This window comes from Semicossyphus pulcher, unplaced genomic scaffold (genome assembly GCF_022749685.1).
Source record: "Semicossyphus pulcher isolate SPU_LCO1_2020_fin unplaced genomic scaffold, fSemPul1.0.p SCAF_23, whole genome shotgun sequence".
Classification (NCBI taxonomy): domain Eukaryota; kingdom Metazoa; phylum Chordata; class Actinopteri; order Labriformes; family Labridae; genus Semicossyphus; species Semicossyphus pulcher.
Window position 1 is genome coordinate 9,204,961 of NW_027211697.1, and position 17,583 is coordinate 9,222,543.

At 41.0% G+C, this 17,583-nt stretch overlaps 1 protein-coding gene across 1 annotated transcript; it reads left to right on the forward strand.

Moving 5' to 3' along the window:
- Nucleotides 1-4,614: 4,614 nt before the first annotated feature.
- Nucleotides 4,615-16,269, forward strand: LOC138602760 (ethanolamine-phosphate cytidylyltransferase-like). Its single transcript, XM_069674327.1, has 13 exons — nt 4,615-4,834; nt 9,623-9,711; nt 10,020-10,181; nt 11,009-11,075; nt 11,173-11,257; nt 11,339-11,380; nt 12,452-12,584; nt 12,746-12,828; nt 12,933-13,010; nt 13,092-13,157; nt 13,248-13,313; nt 13,402-13,490; nt 14,841-16,269. Exons 1-13 carry the CDS (start codon nt 4,701-4,703, stop codon nt 14,983-14,985), a joined length of 1,239 nt encoding a protein of 412 aa, XP_069530428.1. The 5' UTR covers nt 4,615-4,700; the 3' UTR covers nt 14,986-16,269.
- Nucleotides 16,270-17,583: the final 1,314 nt, after the last annotated feature.

A 17,583-nucleotide genomic window follows, 5' to 3' on the forward strand; every position in this document is an offset into this window, starting at 1 on the left:
TTGTCATTAAAAGTTTACCACATTGAGCCGTGTAAGACAGAACCAGGTTAAATGGCATTAGTGAACATCGACTCAAAAGACTTTAACCTGGAGCGTCAAGTGATAATGTCATTGCAGAATCTGACTAATGGAAGCACCTGGTGCTGGATGCCCTCTAAATACATCAGGCATAACTCTGTGACCTGAAAGTCAATGACTTCATAGAGAGGGGAGCTCACCCCTTCCGATGGACCGCCATGGGACATATTTTGGAAAACGTGTGGTAGTCGATACCAGAGTTAATAGTTTTTTGTGTACTGTTTTTGTCCCTGTATGATGCTGAGGAACTAGAAAGTATCTCAAGACTAAAACGAAAGCATCAAAGAACTTTAAGGATAACCGCTTATTGGTGCAGCATCACTTGTGTAAGTTTACCTACTCTCGTTCGCTCTGGATTTTCAGAATAAAAGCGGTAGGGTTCGGCTGAGGGTTTGTATGCACTAAGCTCCTGTTTGTTTTGCTCAGGACAAAACAGGTCACTCTAGAAAATGAACAAACCATTCAAGATGAGAAGAAGGGAGGCAGGGATGGCAGCTCTGTTCATTTTTTTTCCTTGTTTTTTTTTGTAATAAGCATGTCATAAAGGGCTTCAATCCACACTCAGAAAAAAAGACAGCACGACCACGTAGAATTACAATCAACAACAGCTGCCAGCAGCGCTCCTTCTGTGCCAAGTGTCGCATCACTCCCCTGGTCCTCTAAAAAGGAATTTAACAGTGAAGGCGTTTAACACCTCAAGGTGACAGTAGTTTTAATGACATTAACAGAATGCACTTCATCCAGATCTCACTCTCCTGCTGGTCAGAATGTCTTTTAGTGTCAGGGAGGTGTTAATTTACATAACTACGCCTCAGCAAAACTCCATGCCAGAGATCTGTGTGCGCAAGTATCTTTATCCTCACTTTGTCAACATGCTTACCTATCTACAATGACTGGTTAACTGTGGGAAAATATATATCCGACTCTTGACATAGCCCAGTATCGATGTTGGCGTCCTTATTGCTGTGGCAGTCTTGTGGAGTGAATCTTTTTTGGTGTCAAGTGTCTTTAAGGTGTTTTGAGTGGCACCGACCGTCGACCAATCTCTCTATCTCTGCTGGAGATGACGAGTCTCTCTTTCTCACACGTACAGGTGTATAATATGTAGCTACAGTAGGTATTAATGACCATTGTGAAAAAGTGACCCTTAATATGCAACTCAGTGGAAAGGTGTGAAAGAGTAGATGTACGAGTAATCAATATTGTCAAAGTGACTATGGTCTGTTATTTAATATTTCTTGCTGTTTTGTAGTTATTTTTTGTAAGATGTGTTTTTATTTTGCCCTCACATTTTGAATCCCGTCATGGAAGAGCAATTGGCCCTTGTTTATCGTAGCTAACATGTTGAAACTGTTTTAAAAGGAATCATGGGACAGTTGCACTTAAGCCTTACTCACTAATTACTCTGGTCTGAAACTAGCTGAATTACTGGAATAATAAATTGGACTGAAAGATATTGCTATCATGTAAACATTTCTGCACTGAGTGTAATGGATGCTACATTAGATTTTGTCACAAGGGCCACTTGCAATATTTTATTTCTTTGGTACGTGTGTGTGCGTGTGTGTGTGTGTGTTTTTGTACGTTTGAGGTTCCTCTGCTGCTACACCAGTCATTAATGCTCGTTGTTTGCTGTAGCATCATCCACAGCGTTTCTGTTCTCATTATGTGTCGAGTGTGTATTTGAAATTGATCTTAACACTGTAATTTGTTCTGCAGATTTAAATTTTAATTGGTAATGTCTTTTGTTTTAAATTTTCTTGTTTTGTTTTCGAAGCATTGTGTAAGAGAGGATATATAACAGCACTTGTGTGGCAGTTGAATTTAACAGCAGCTCTCAAGACATTGGCTTTTTTTCATGAAAGTATGCTTTGTAAACAGTTGACTGTGCAGGTTTTTTTCCTCTTACTCCATGGAGTGGGTCTGTGTTTTAAAAGGTAAAAAAAATCTGACTAAAGCGAGTAATACAAAGTTAATAATCTGTTTTGTTATTTTTCTGTATGGGTTGTAATAAAATATTGCAGTACTTTGTATGAAAACAGACAATAGTTAATTGTAACTATTTATAAATTAAATTATTGTACTTTTTGCAATCTGTAGATAAGTACTATGTATTCATATATACAGTAACAACTGTGGATTTAAACGTGATTCTCTGAGGTGTCTAAGTTATTGATGTATATATTGTATGTTTGTTGATACAGCTTACTTTATTTTCTATAAGACCAATAAAATGTTTTGAAAAAGGATTTTTAAGCACTACTGCTTGTCTGTCTTTGGAGGCTTTTAAACACTGTTGAAATTGGGTTTTTGTCGTATTCTGAGGCGTCATTGACCCAGTTTGATACTTGTAAAAATAAACTGGCGGGGAAGGCTTTTTGCCGTCCAGGGTGGGTTTTAGAAGACAGCGATCATTTAGATGGCACGATTTCTTTTTCTATGATCCAAAAAAAGCTGTTGGGCGACCCACTTTGGCTAACCTCAGTGGACATATTTTTGGCCCGACACGAGTAAAACATTAGAGTCATGAAGGATGTCTAGGTGTGCTTGTCCTAGATTAGGAGGAGTAGTGAGTTAGTCATCTGTGCTCCCTGTGGGCCTCCTAAACCCCCTCTGTCTCAGCGCACCTCATCAAACATCACCCCTCCTCAGCAGCATTTCAACCCCAGCACACTCAAAACGCATCTCCTGAGAGCACATGCAGAGACAGAGAGACAGATGGCTGAAGACAAGCTACGTCTTTCCACTCCGTCCTGCAGGGCAAGTCTAAACCCCAGTGCTTTTGCACCATTGCAGCGTGGTATTGTTCTTTTAAATGAAGGAAGCTCCTACAGGTCTAAGTGACCTGTGCCTTAAAACAGGCTCCTCTCTCCCTCCTCGGATGCCTGCCCCAGACAGCCGGATGGCCTCTGAAGGCTTGATTAATTTGGCAGGTTGGGTTAAGGTGAGCTGGTGGCCAATCTAGGACAGCATTCTTCATCTTCACCCACTTCTGCAGCAGGTGCCTGCCCCAGTTCTCCCAGCACAGCCCCCGCTGTACAATTAATGTTGCCATCCCCATCAGCGAGGCCGTTCATTTAGCACGTCTGCCCTGCCAAAGCTTGGCATGGGGCTCCTTTGCAAATGTCACCACGGCAGAGGACATGCCTGTTTATACGAGATACTACACTGGGAGGAAGTGAATCTATTTTTTTCTTATGTACATCAGCAGTTAAATGCATATGAAGGGGTAACACATGTTAATGTGCATTCCTCCCAAATAAAAGATACAAATCAACAGTAGAGAAAGGACTACAGATACCAGGATGTGGAATAGTACTGCCTGTACGAGGAGAAGTTAACCTTGCCCCAGCTCAGCTATAAGTGGGGCTGGGTTTCCCTCTGCTGGCTCTTCTGTGTAAAGACTTTGTGTGATTTAACGGGGTGTTTCCACAAGATGACGCCACATTCTCTTCACAAGGATTTCCCCTTCAGTGCACAAGCGATACCGACTCAAACAGAAGAGTCGATCATTTCTTCCCAGCTTGGAATAAGGAAATATTACTCGTATTAAAAGAGTGATTGTCACGCGTATATTGAGACACAAATTATGGGTAGAACTTTAAGTTAAAGTGTAATATCTAATGAAAATGAATAACAGCAATACAGTACAGATTTTCTTGACACTGTGTAAGTCTTAATTAAACTCAGTTTTAAGGCCTGGTGAGTGCTGATTTAAGTACCCTAAACACATCACACCACTAAAGGATCTTTGTGTGGAGTGAACCCAGTGAACACTATCAACAAAAACAGAACACTTTAATCTTAACTAAGATAAAGATTTATTGCAGGGCTGTTGGACTGCACAATGGTGGCCTATAAATGTAATTGGCCCATGTTAGGATTTTCTTTATTTATTTTTCCACAATTCATAACTATTAATACATTTTAAGGGCCAGAGGGCAAAAGTTATATCTTAAAAATAAATCTTATAAATACTGATTATTTAGATTAATTCGCTGAATATGTTTCAATAATTGAAACTTAAAATGATACAGGACTTACACTTCCTGTGTTTTAGTTGTTGTTCATTTAAAAGGGATAAATTGCAGTTAAGTAGCGAACCGTTAATGTACTGGCATGGCATCAAAGACAGCTTTGGCAGATAGCCTGCTATTTCTGTGGGAATCCAGATATTGTCACATGACGGTGGAAAACGCTGCTATTATGTAACAACATGTCGGCTGCGTACACCGGCACGCCATCGTACGATTCAACCTGTGTCAAAGTCTGCCACAATAAACACTTATCTTCACGTTGGGGCTTTTCAAAATAAAATCAGGGACTGCAAATATGTGATGCAGGGAGTTTTATGAACAGTGCTCCTTTCCTTCGCGCTGTAGCTGCTTTCTTTGGTTGACTTGACGTCGCCGGGCGTCGTGCGTAACTGCGTCGCCGGTCGAGGAGGCGTTGGCGCATCGCAGTGCTGCTGCTGCTGCTGCTGATACTGACACAGAAACCGGTTGTCCTGTACTGTAAGGGGACACACAACCGACACGGTCCGCTAACCATCTCATTTGTAGGGACTCCTTCTGTAGCTTTAGTTGCACTTTAAAAAAAAAGAATAACTAAACAGCTTCAATATGATCAAGAACGGGCATCACCACCCTGTGAACACAGCAGCAGCAGCCGGGAAAGACGCAGGGACGACCCCCGGCGCTGCAGCGTGCAGTCCCGAGAAGAGGAGGCGAAGGATCCGGGTGTGGTGCGACGGCTGGTGAGTGACAAACCGGAAGATTGAATGTGTGATGGAGATGCTACAACATTGTTCCTCATAGTTAGCATCCTCGAGCCAGGTTTGAATGAATGTGTCACCCAGCACCGGGACAGGCCTGCTGCAGAGCTCCCACAGGACTGCTGCTTCATCCTCCAGGGATATACACCAAACTTTTAATTTAATAGTCTGCTCTTTTATATCGTACCATCAGAGTTTTAACAAACAACCACTGCAATTCAGGACAGGATTACATTACATTCCGTTACTTTGCATCACTACTGGGACATCCTTGTCTCAATTTTCCATCTCAGTACAGACACAATTACATAATAACACCAGGACAGATGTATGACCTTTGTTGCTGAAATTCACATCATTGTGAGTAGCTTGTTCAAAAGTTCCAAAATAGGATATTGCAACAAAATAGTTTGTATATTCAGCTTCAAATATGTCATTTGCTAAATTTTCCACCTTAACACGCTCAACAAACGTGTTCAGATTAGGAATAAAGCAAGAATAAGGCTCAGTTTTTACTGTTTGGAATAACTGCATGTGGCCACTAAATGTTCAAGTATTTCATCCTCTTGTTTTTGTTAATCACATCTTGAAACTTGATCTCACTTAATAAGTTAAAATCAAAACATGTGTTCCACATACTTGACTAATAAACAGGTATAAAACTATAAGACGCGTTAAACCAACATCTTCTTCTCCATAGTTTACCAGTCCAATTATCTTATTGTAAAACAAGCACATATATATCCATGGTGTTCTCCATTTTTAATTGAAAAAAATACATAATACAACCCACAACGGCTTCGTCAAATCTCACACCTGACACATGAGCCTCCAGGAAATCCAGATGTTGAGTCGACATACATGATTCAGTTGTCCCTGGGACACCTGAATATAAAGAGCCATTGTTTGATTAGCAACATCTGGGCGTCATTTGCTATAACAAGTCAAAACGTGTACTATTACACCACCATAGCATCGTGTTACACGGCCGCTGTACTTTTCTTGGGATTACTTTCACGATGCCTTAATGGCAGCTCTACAAACAGGGTGTCTACCTTCGGTGTGATGTAATGGAATAAAGAACAATTATATTAGAGTAGAGCAAGGTGCTCACACAGTGACAGACCATGAAGAATTAGCACTTGTGTTTACATTCATGTACATCAACAGCCGAAAGAAAATGGCTCTGGAGGCCTCATATTACTTTCTTAAAATTGAATATGAATCAGAACAGATGTTCAACAAGAACCACAGAAAAATACAGGAAACAATATCAGAAAGCAACCAAAATATAGGCTGCACAAACAAAGACTTTATCCGACACCCAGCAGGAGAAGCAGCAATATTCTGCTGGCTTATAAATGACTCATGATGGAAGCTACACTTAACTGTTGGCCACTTATCATGTGACAGGCTAGCTGAACACACTGAACAGGTTTCACGGACTCGCCCAGGTGGGGTTATAGACTTTAGATAGTAGAAGTAGAAGTGGTTTTAAAAGGATCACTTCAACGTCACTACAGAAAGTGTACAGTGTTATTCCTGTGTGTTGCATAGGCGTTCACAATGGCTTCAAATTGAATGATGTCTGTGGCAAGCAATGCATAAATACACGTGAAAAAGTCAACAACATCCTGCAGAAAGTGCAAAACTGTTGACAGTGGGGTCTATTTATCAAAGGTTATCGGGACATTGCTTTCACTCTATTGAGTCAGCAGCACAATTTTCCGACAGCAGATATCTCAAAAATGTGGGTAAACTGACCGGGCCTGCAAAGTTCAATCAATGAATTGATCAACTGAAAATTAACCACCAACAATTTAGATCATTTGTCTATTGTTGAGACATGCAGAAATGCTGTTTTCACCCTGGTTCCTGCATCTCAAATGCATGAATTTGGCACTACTTGGTTGTCAAATATGATGCATAACTGACTATTTACTGGTTTTATGCAAGCATTTGAATTTGCTATTTGAATAACTATTTTCTGACTTATTAAACCATAATTAAATAATCACAAGTTGCATCCCTAGAACTGGCCATTTAAGATGCCCAGCTGCCTTCTGTTGGAGAAACACCAAGCCTTGGTGGACAGAGCCTGGCTCCATGGTGCAGCGGCGAAGTCAAATGTTTTGACTTTCTGTATGAAGGCCAGGATTATGGAGCCTTTCTCTTGTAGAATTCCTGCCATTTAGGTGTGGCTGGCTATCCGTGGTTTGATGGAATGTTGCAGAATACTTGGGATGCCAGAATATTAACCGGTGGGCTGAGCACGCAAAGAAGAGCCAATGTCAACAGAGCTCATGCCATTAACCCCTCTAACCCCTCCGGCCCACACCTGCTCCTGCCGCCGCGGCCCGTGCAGCGGTCCCCGTCACTGAGCACATTGTTCCCCCTGAAGCCCGACTGGACATCATCACCCAGAGTGACATCCTGCACTGTCAGCAGCATGAGAGGAAAGTTCCAAGGAAAGAACGCAGTCACGACACATCCCACTCTGCGTACAGACCTTTCTTTTCTTATTTGTCACTGCGAAAGAGGTGACGAGGGTTAAAGATCAGCTGTCAGAGAATCATCACCAGGGAAGAGTGTAAGGTCCACTTGCATGGTGTAACTGCTGAGGCATTGCATCAATCCAAGACTATAAACTCGGCTATTTAAAGCCTCTGTGACGTAATAGTGTGTTTCCCATTCTGCCCAGACTTATCTGAGACTATTTGTCTCTCGGGACTAAACATGAGGTGTGCAATGAAAAAAAAAAATTATCTTTTTGTCTCCAGATATTTATATTAAGTCCAGCATCAAATTGAGCCAGTTTTATTGTCAGAGTTTTTGTGCCCCTCTTTTTTTATCTTACACCTGTCCCGTTGTATTCTGTCTGCTCTTGTAAAGCACAGGTGCTGTTTGGGTGTCCGCTAACAGGCTACGCTAATTAATATTTCATCCCCCAACAGCGATACTGTCGTGATCTATCCCTGCTAAAAAATACAACAGGAATTCGATAACACGTGTCGGGCAAACAGCTAGTATAACACCCCAGAAGCAGCCTCCTGGTCTTATGTAACTCCGTCTGGGTCTCAGAGTTTTCTTCTCTATTCATTGACCTCCAAATGCCCCCCACCTCCCTCCGTTACTAGATTCTTCTGGCCCTGCACTATCGCCCCGGAGCCTGCACATGTGGATCCCATTTCAACAGCACACGACACAGAAATTCTCTAATGCACTTCCTCGACTACAAGCCTTTACCTTATTGCACATATTATCCAAGTAGTGCATATATCCTACTAGTAACAGTTGTTTTAGTGCTGCAATACCCCCAGGTGCAGACCAGCCTGTGTAGTCAGGATGCTTTATACTGACACAGCACACAGCAAGGTGCAGATCTTTCATTAGCATAGCTTGGGACTGAAAACAACATTGGATTATGTTACTATTGTGGCTGTGTACGCACTGTAGTTCTGCCAGGTCTCATCTGCTTTCCTATTGATTTTTGAGGATGCTATTTATAGCGCTGTTTTACACCTGACTCCTGAGGCTGCTGACGTGTAATATGGTAATATAAAGAGGACTCCGGTGCCATTTGTCCCCCTCTTAAACCTTTATTTTGTCATTGTTGTGATTCTCTGCTCACACAGAATTGCTGATGGTGACTAAATGAATACAAGAAGTGATTCTTCTCTTCTCTAACTTTGTCCGTCTGAGCACATTCTTCTCTTTTTTGTGCACCAACATCATGTTCTGATGTCAGCTGTTGGCAGGGGTAATAGTGATAGAAGGCTAACGCCCATCTGTTCACTATTACTATGCTAGATTACCATGTTACAATCTCAGTCTGCAATCTGCGCTAATCTAATTATCTACAGATGGTATCATAGCTGGGGTGGAGAGGAGAGGGAGGGAAAACACACTGTGCTGGTGACACATTTGTGCTGAGACTTTGATCAGATGTGTAGCACATCACATTGTGTGTGTGAATTACATCGATAACATCAGGAGCTATAAATATTAAAGGGGCACATCGGTAGTTTTGTATATTTAATCTAATGAACTGACAATATGTTCATCTGTTACCTTCAGGTAGTCATTGCTTTTAATTTGTTTAAATGTTTTAATCATCTTTCTTTTTTTTGACAAAGTTACTGCAAGTTTTTCAAAAATACTTTGATGATGCTTTAAAGAAAACTCAGACATCTTAGTGTTTGAGTGAAGCTGCTGTTTGAAGCTTTGAGAGCACCGCAGGCACAACTCTCATCCAGATCAGCCACGCTTCCTTCACCAGCACATCGTGTTCTGGAGGAGACTCGAGCAACGCGTTTCAATTTTTAGCAAACCTAACGACTGTAATTTAAAGGGGTCATACCTTTTGAATGGGTATTCTCATATTTTACATGGGTTTCACATTTTTGGGGTGTTTATCGTTCTCAGTGAAAAAGTGAAAACTGCGTGTTTTTCCAGAATGACATACTGTCAGCCAATTGTGGCTCAGGTCTGACCTTTGAATGGCAAACGGCTTGTTCGTTTCATGAGGAAGGAGAGGCTCTGAAAAATAATTAAAACGTGTACAATTTTTAAAACGAAAAAAACCCCAACGTGATTAAAAAACACTTTAGAATAATAGAAAATTCATTGCATAGCTAAAATATGTATGAAACTTACAAATCCACTAAATCCTTTTTCTTTGACTTTTAAAACCAACCCTCTAATACAGCTTCTGTGATGATGCAACTTTTAAATATTCATATTCTATTTTTCTTATCCTTTTCCTCCCAGTTATGACATGGTCCATTATGGCCACTCCAACCAGCTGCGACAGGCCAAGGCCATGGGAGATTACCTCATCGTTGGAGTACACACAGACAGTAAGAGCTCATGATACAAGCTTCCTCCTACACTTAGCTCCAACATCGCTTTACACTTTTCAGGGATTATTGTGACAGAAGTGCTACGATTGTGCCGCGCCCTTCTATAGCACACTGGGAGTAAGATGACCCAGTATGACTACAATGTCAAGGCTAATAAAATATCTCAAGGACGAAGGCAATATCCAATTCACTCCCTAAATTTAATCTGTCTGAATGTCCTTTGCTCCAGTTTTCTGTTTATCTCAGTTAACACTTTGTAAGTCAACAGTATCTTATGAGTGTTCTGTACGTGTTCTGCTTTCAAGGTGAGATTGCGAAGCACAAGGGTCCGCCGGTCTTCACTCAGGCAGAAAGATACAAGATGGTACGGGCCATAAAGTGGGTGGACGAGGTCGTTGAAGGTGCGCCTTATGTCACCACCCTCGGGACCCTCGACAAGTACAACTGTGACTTCTGTGTGCATGGAGGTACAGTAGATCACTACTTTATGTCCTTAAGTAGACACGCTAATAAAGCCATTCTTAAACTTCAAGGGTGCTAATTTCAAGCTTCATATTTCACTCTGTCATACCTGTGGAGTAGCATACTTTACAGTTAAAAAAAACACACTGGTGCTCTGTGTAGGCCCTCTGCCTGAAACAGCTCAGTCAGCTCTGTACCTTTACCCCGCCCCCTACAAGCCCACTTTCTTCTGATTGGCCAGCTCTCCGAAGCCTGCTGAGGCTGCACTTTGTGACGTCACAAAGTGCAGTGTGTAGAAAAAGCTGTGTGAAACCTGGCGTTCACAGCAGACTCAGCTGAGAAGCCTGGGGATTCCTCCAACATATTTTAACCTACAGATATCAAACGTCACACACGTTTAGTTTGGACATCCAACTGTGTAAAATTATAGGTGTCTTAAAATGTGAAACAGCATAATACCCCCTCTTTAAGAATGCTGAGGCCTAAATTTGAAACCTTAAAAGTATTATGGGATCTGATCTATCCGAAATCTGATCAACAAGTGTTTCCCAAAAATATATTTTATTATTTATCAGAAAAAATCAATGTAAAAGTGGTCCGAGAGCAATGCAGTGCAAACAAACTATCCATTCACATATATGTAACAATTTGTAAAGCAGCAAAATAGGTGCAAATAGTACATTTTTAAACTGAAAGACAAAAACTTAAATGCATTTCTCTTTGAGCCTACCTGCAGTACTTTCTCAGCCCACCAGGGGGCCACAAGTGAAGTTCCAAGTACAATGCTAGATCACTGAGTTGATAAAAGCTGCCATGTGTGCTGTTGTTTCAGATGATATAACACTAACAGTGGATGGGAAAGACACGTATGAAGAGGTGAAGAAGTCCGGGCGTTACAGGTGAGCCTCCTTTTGAAACATGCAGGAAGATACAATCAGAATGGGATGTTTTGTGTGTGTTTCTAAAGATGTTACATGCTGTATTCTGCTGTTACAGGGAGTGTAAGAGAACCCAGGGAGTTTCAACCACAGATCTGGTTGGCAGGATGCTGCTGATGACCAAAGCACACCACAGCAACATTGTGAGTACAGCAACATTTTCTCCTTATGTCGTGAGGCAGCAAAGACAATACAAGGCTAACCCAGTACTCTCTTCTCTGTAGGATAGTTCAGACTACCAGCAGCACACAGACAACTTCGGAAAGGTAGGTACCAAACATATTCATCACCTAGTCAATATCAAATATTCAGCATAGCACAATTCTTTATTGGCGTATAAATAAAACCACATTTAGCTCCCTCTCTCATGTCATTGAAGTAGTCAAAGTTGCTAAGTAGGCCAGATGTCACCATTATTTAACAAAGGCCTTTACTGTGGACCCACTTTATAATCAAGCTGCAGGCCTTGCCAGCAAACTGTGAATGCCCCTTCTGTTTCTGGATGGGGAAAGTAACTCTGAGTCAACATGCTGGGGGTTTAAATAGTGTGAAAGCAGCAGAGGGTCTCTTTTCAATTTCAACAGTTTAGACTGGAACGCTGTGAATTTGGCGAGGGTTGAATAAATGTGCCAGGTCATTGTGGGACCGCTCTCCGTTAGCCAGATGCGACATTGCTACTCACACCACTGGGTGGCAATGTGGCAGCTTAAAAGTGTATCAATACTTAAAGGGCCAGTTTGCCGATTTTCAACCTCAGTCCTATGATGCTATTATGGGGAGCTAATGCCATTATGGTAGAAAACAATGCAGTCTCGTTCTGTGCCTTTGGAGGACACTATCCGCTTCTCCAATGGGCCCTGGAAAACCTCCGCCAGATGACGTGTTTTACATAGTCTGGAAGCTAGGGAGCTTGCTATACAGCACTTCCTCAATCTAGGACGCCCGCTTCCGATGTCATGTCTCATTCAAAATCGGCAGGTTTAAAATGTAGACTGCAGACCTGAAGATTTTTAAGAAGATCCACCGGTATATTCTCGTCGTATTTCAGATTGCGAAAACAGTCACGTTCACTGCAGCATCTCTCGCTGGGCCGTTCCTTTCAGAGGGAGGGGCGTGATGCACGCTGGGTGTTGTAGGAATGTAGAAGCTGTTTGTACAACTTTCTCCACAGCTATGGCGCCAATTTCAAATATTGTTTCTATGGATTACAGTGAACACCAGCTTTGACTGACTGTGGCTTTTTCCAGGGGCGAACTGCTCCTTTAAGTGCATGAGTCTTATTGCTACACTTTGTACTCATTTTGCCTGTTTCTGGATTACGGGGGTCACATGGTCAGAAGGGCCACAGTCCCTGGACGGGTGTGTCTCAGTTCCTGCAAACGTCACAGAAGATCATCCAGTTTGCTTCAGGGCAGGAGCCTCAGCCTGGAGACACTATCATCTATGTGGCAGGAGCCTTCGACCTCTTCCGTATCCTTTTTAAAACATCACTTAGAGGTTTTTTTTAGCCAGGTAAGACGTTTCTGCAACTGCTATTTATAAAAGCTGCAGTGTCAGAAAGATGTGAGTTATAAATAATTATGTTTTAAGAAAGAGCTTTTCTGAAACATCCTTGACTGGTCTTCTGTCAGACATTGGCCATGTTGACTTCCTGGAAGCAGTGCATAAGCTCGCAGAAAAGCCATACATTATAGTGGGGTTGCACTTTGATCAGGTAAGTCTCCTTATGCTCCTCTTTATCTCTGTGAGACAGTTACTGTCCTCTGAGTGCAGTGTTGACATTTTACTTTACATTTCTTCTTTGATTCTGTCTTTCAGGAGGTGAATCGTTACAAAGGGAAAAACTACCCCATCATGAATGTCCATGAGAGAACGCTCAGCGTCCTGGCTTGTCGAGTATGCTCTTCTTCTTGTTATTTATCTGCAGTTTATTTTGTGGGAGCGATTCCTGAGTTTGTCATGTGCTTTCTTTCACAGTATGTCTCAGAAGTGGTGATTGGTGCACCGTTTGCGGTCACTAAAGATTTGCTGGACCATTTCAAGGTAAAAACAGACAATTATCCCTCATGACTACATAATGAAGTTCTCTGAAATGACAAATTAATAAGATAACACAAAACTCTCCCCTCAAAGGTGGATCTTGTATGCCACGGAAAGACAGAAATATATCCTGACAAGGATGGATCCGACCCTTATGCTGTAAGACTCCACACTCATACAGAGCTAACACTGTAATCCGCAGAGATGATGAATAACTTTCATTTTGCTCTACTTTGTTCGTATCCAGGAGCCGAGGAGGAAAGGAATCCTGCGGACCGTTGATAGTGGGAACAGCCTCACTACGGATGCCATTGTGCAGAGGATAATTAAAAACAGGTAAAATACTGCAACTACAAGACAAATCCATAAAGGCGTGGGTGCAGAAAAAAGCCAACTTTATACGTTATAAAGAGGCAAAACACTGTCTTTATAGGGAAAAAAAAAAGTAGTTTGCTTGCTGCTGTAATGAGAACAATCTCAGATCCCATCAGCTACAGTATGGTCTGAAGACGATATAACCTCTGGGGACAACGGTGTCGGGCGTGTAGCCAGCGGTTAGAGATAAACGACTTCCAGTCAAGTCCAGTCAAGTCAAGAAAAAGAACTCGTTTTTCTTGTGATTTACTTTAATTAACAGGTCTTACCTTTACGGAAATGTCAACATCATGACGCAGATTAGTAAGAAGTAAAAATAAAGCTTTGTCAGGTCTGTCCTCAAGAGGAGAGGAAAACTACTTTTAAAATGCTCGTTTGTTGAACGGAGGTCGGATCGATCTGATGCATTTGAGGAAGTTGGGAAATATGAAGGCTGAACGGCTTTCGTGTCACAACGTCAAGGGAATTCATCTCAGATTGAATCTTTGTAGAATTGATTATTAGCTGAACTCAAATGCAGATGACTGATGTCCACAGCTGATACCTAATCTCTATTTACAGGGATGTGGATTTCTGGAAGGCAGGTGGTCTGGTTTCTGTTTGGACTACACTTGTAGTCCTATCAGCGTCATCTGACGACGATTTAGCTTCTTATTAATCTCTATAAACAGACATCTGCATGCTAACAGCTAACAATCTGTTCTAGATGTAAAATTCAACTTGAGATAAATTCCCTTGACGCTGTGTACCGAAAGCCGTTTAGCGCTTAGATTTCCCGACTTCCTCGAATGCATCAAATCGATCTGACCTCCGTCCAACAAAGGAGCATTTTAAAAGTAGTTTTCTTCTCCTCTTGAGGACAGACCTGACAAAGCTGCATTTTTACTTTTTACTAATCTGCATCATGATGTTGAAATTTCAGCACGCAAAGAACTCAAAAGAAAAACGCTTTCTTTTTCTGTAAACATTACAGCACACGGAAAAGGAAGTCTTGACCGGAAGTCATGTATCTCTAACCGCTGACTACACGCCCGGCATGTTCAGTGTTGTCCACGGAGTCTATATTGTCACCAGACTATTGCCGATGGGATCCGAGATTGGCTGATACGTGATTGGTCAATGTTACTCGGACTACAAGCGCACTACAAACGGAAACCAGAACATGCTGCATCCCTAAAATCCACGTCCCTGCCTGCAGATTCTACATTTCTGCGTAGACTCTGTAAACAGAGATTATAATGACAACAAACTATATTAGTTTGGTCTTACAGCTTGTTATGTACTTTTCATATTCCCCCTTGTTTGATTCAGGTTGCTATTTGAAGCAAGGAACCAGAAGAAAGAGGCCAAAGAGATCGCAGTGATCCAGGCCATGAAGCGAAAAGAGGAGGAAAAGACTAAAGAAAGACCCCAGGCTGTGCTGCAAAAAGGCCCCAAAACAAGCACCATCAACTAAGTGTCAACATAGCACTGACAAGCTCAATTCATCTAAACTCATGTCAAGCATAATCAACTCTTTTATAACGGTGATGACACCCTCCACACACGATCCTGGCTAATAACAGCAGTCCCTACAGCAGCCCATTTATAGCCAGGGCGGCATAGTCTGCTGTGGGATCATCAGGTATACAGTGTGTGTGTGTGTGTATGTGTGTGTGTGTGTGTGTGTGTGTGGATCTTCTGTGTAATCATATATCCTACATATGCAACTACATGTATCATGTCAACAATCACACATACAGACAGCTTACTGTTGAGTTACAGACAGAATAGGTGAAAGAAGTAGGAGCAAGGAAGAGATCAAATGTCTATTTTATGTCTTCGAATATTTTTAAATCCTCAAGGACTTTTACTTTGCTGCCTTCAAAAAATATATAATTTTTAAGTGTTCATGGGCTTCGGACAGACTGCAATGTTAGTCAGGCATTGAACTTTAAAGAACTGATTTGATTCGTCATAACTGTGGGTGTGTTGCTGCTTTCTGTCCAGCAACGGGCGCTACCCCACAGCTGATCTATCTTTGTATATACTGTACGTACTGTATGTTTGTATTATAAAGTGATTACAGTCGCTCTGGAGGATGCTCAAACCACTACAGAATCAGGGGAGACCATTTCCTCTGATTCTCCGCATCTAACTCGAGGTGTTGATGGACTCTCACTGGACCTCATGTACATATCAGACCTCGCTCCTATCAGACTGCACTGACTGCTCGGAAATCATCGGAACTGTTCTGTTTTATTGTTAGAGCAGGTTTTTAACTCAGAAATGCACACCGTGAAGACCTGCACGCCCGGCCTTTTTGAGTGCAACTGCATTTTTTTAAGCAACACTCCTTAGATTGATCCTAATATCGAGAACACTACAGAGTTTTAACAGACTGCTTTTACACTTTAGTTTTGTTAGTTTACCTATGAGAACTATGACAGACGCTCAGTGTTGTTGACTTGATCATGAAAAAGACCTCTTACTCATGAAATAGACCTCTTACTGTCATTGAGCCCTGAATAATTAACCTCTGTCTCTATATCAAATGGGATTAAATAATATATTTTTTGTAGATGTATATTTTACTCACCTCCTCTGCATTAACTACTGTATAGATGATTTCATATGGTTAAAAGCATATTAATATGTCTGTATGTCAAGTTGGAATGTATTCAGTGTAGGCTATAATCTATGTTATGGACAACTCCCAGTTGATAAATACTGTAGAAAATGATTGGACTACGGTACAATATTGCTGATAATTATAACATTTAAATTCAAAAGGCTGGTTGTCCTCTTCTTTTCACTACAACAAAAAAACATGTGGGTGTAGGAGGACGGTAATGTGTGATTTATTGCTTCGGTAAACGAGCAGGCTGTGCATGAGTCACATTAGAAAAGGTTAAGGTCATGATTTGGACACAGAAATGACCTTTGATCAGAAAAAATGATCTGAATTTTACAGCATATGAATGAGTCACACAGAGTTCGTTAAATGTCAGGCCATTAGGAGTAGATTATTTAAGCAGCGGATTGGTGCCCAGAGAGAGCAGAAAAGTTAATATGTATTGTGACCTATATGATTACAGGTTTAAATCAGAGTCATGTGACTCTTAAAGGAAGAAATGTCCCAGAATTTAGGGCTCATGTTGGCTGTTATAGTCAAGACAAATCACGAGTTTACCAATTTAAGGACACATGAATTTTTTTTGAATTTTTGTCAACTCATACTGTTTATCAAGCAGGAAGTGCAGGAAAAGAGTATTGAGATTTAAGTATAATATTAATGCAATTGTAAGCATTTAAATGTTGTCAAGGTAGCTACTGAAAAACGTTTTTATTTTTACTTAATGTACATAAATCTTTAACATCTATTAATTTATAAACTACTTATAAAAGTGCAAAAAAAATAGAGCTGTGTGATAAATTTGGGGTAAAAAGATTTTTCCCTCATTTTAAACCCAACTTCTTGCAAGAGCATTAGCATCAAAATATAATTATAGCACTCAAGTCAAGTACTCATACAAAATGGCAAATTTCAGAACTATGCATACTGAATTATATTTCCAGATGCATTCATGTGTTCACTCTAATGTAGCTGTAAAGGTTGGATGTTATTTGAGCTACATTAGATACTGCTAGGAAACTTCAAACAATAAAAACATCATTATTTTCCTCCTTGATTTATATATTTATGTAATGTATTGAAGTAGAAATACAATATTTACCACCAAAATTTGATGGAGAATGCATAGCAGAAAAAGGAAACGGGCCTACCAGAGTAAAGTAAATTTAAGAGTGTCTCAAAAGTTGTCCAGGCAAATTACAATACTTGAGTAAATGTAACCCATTTGATTATATTTCTAAAATAACAAAGTTGAAAAAAGTTTAAGTATCTATAGATGTCACTTGTTTATGAAATTGTACTCTTATTTTGAAGGAAGCGCGTGTACTCGCTCTACAACCGTTTATGGAGGGAGGGGTCGCTCACACGTGCTCCTAATTAAGACAATTAGCTGCTTGCTAACACTGTTTGTTAGCAGTTTAGCCTGTGATTTCATCGACA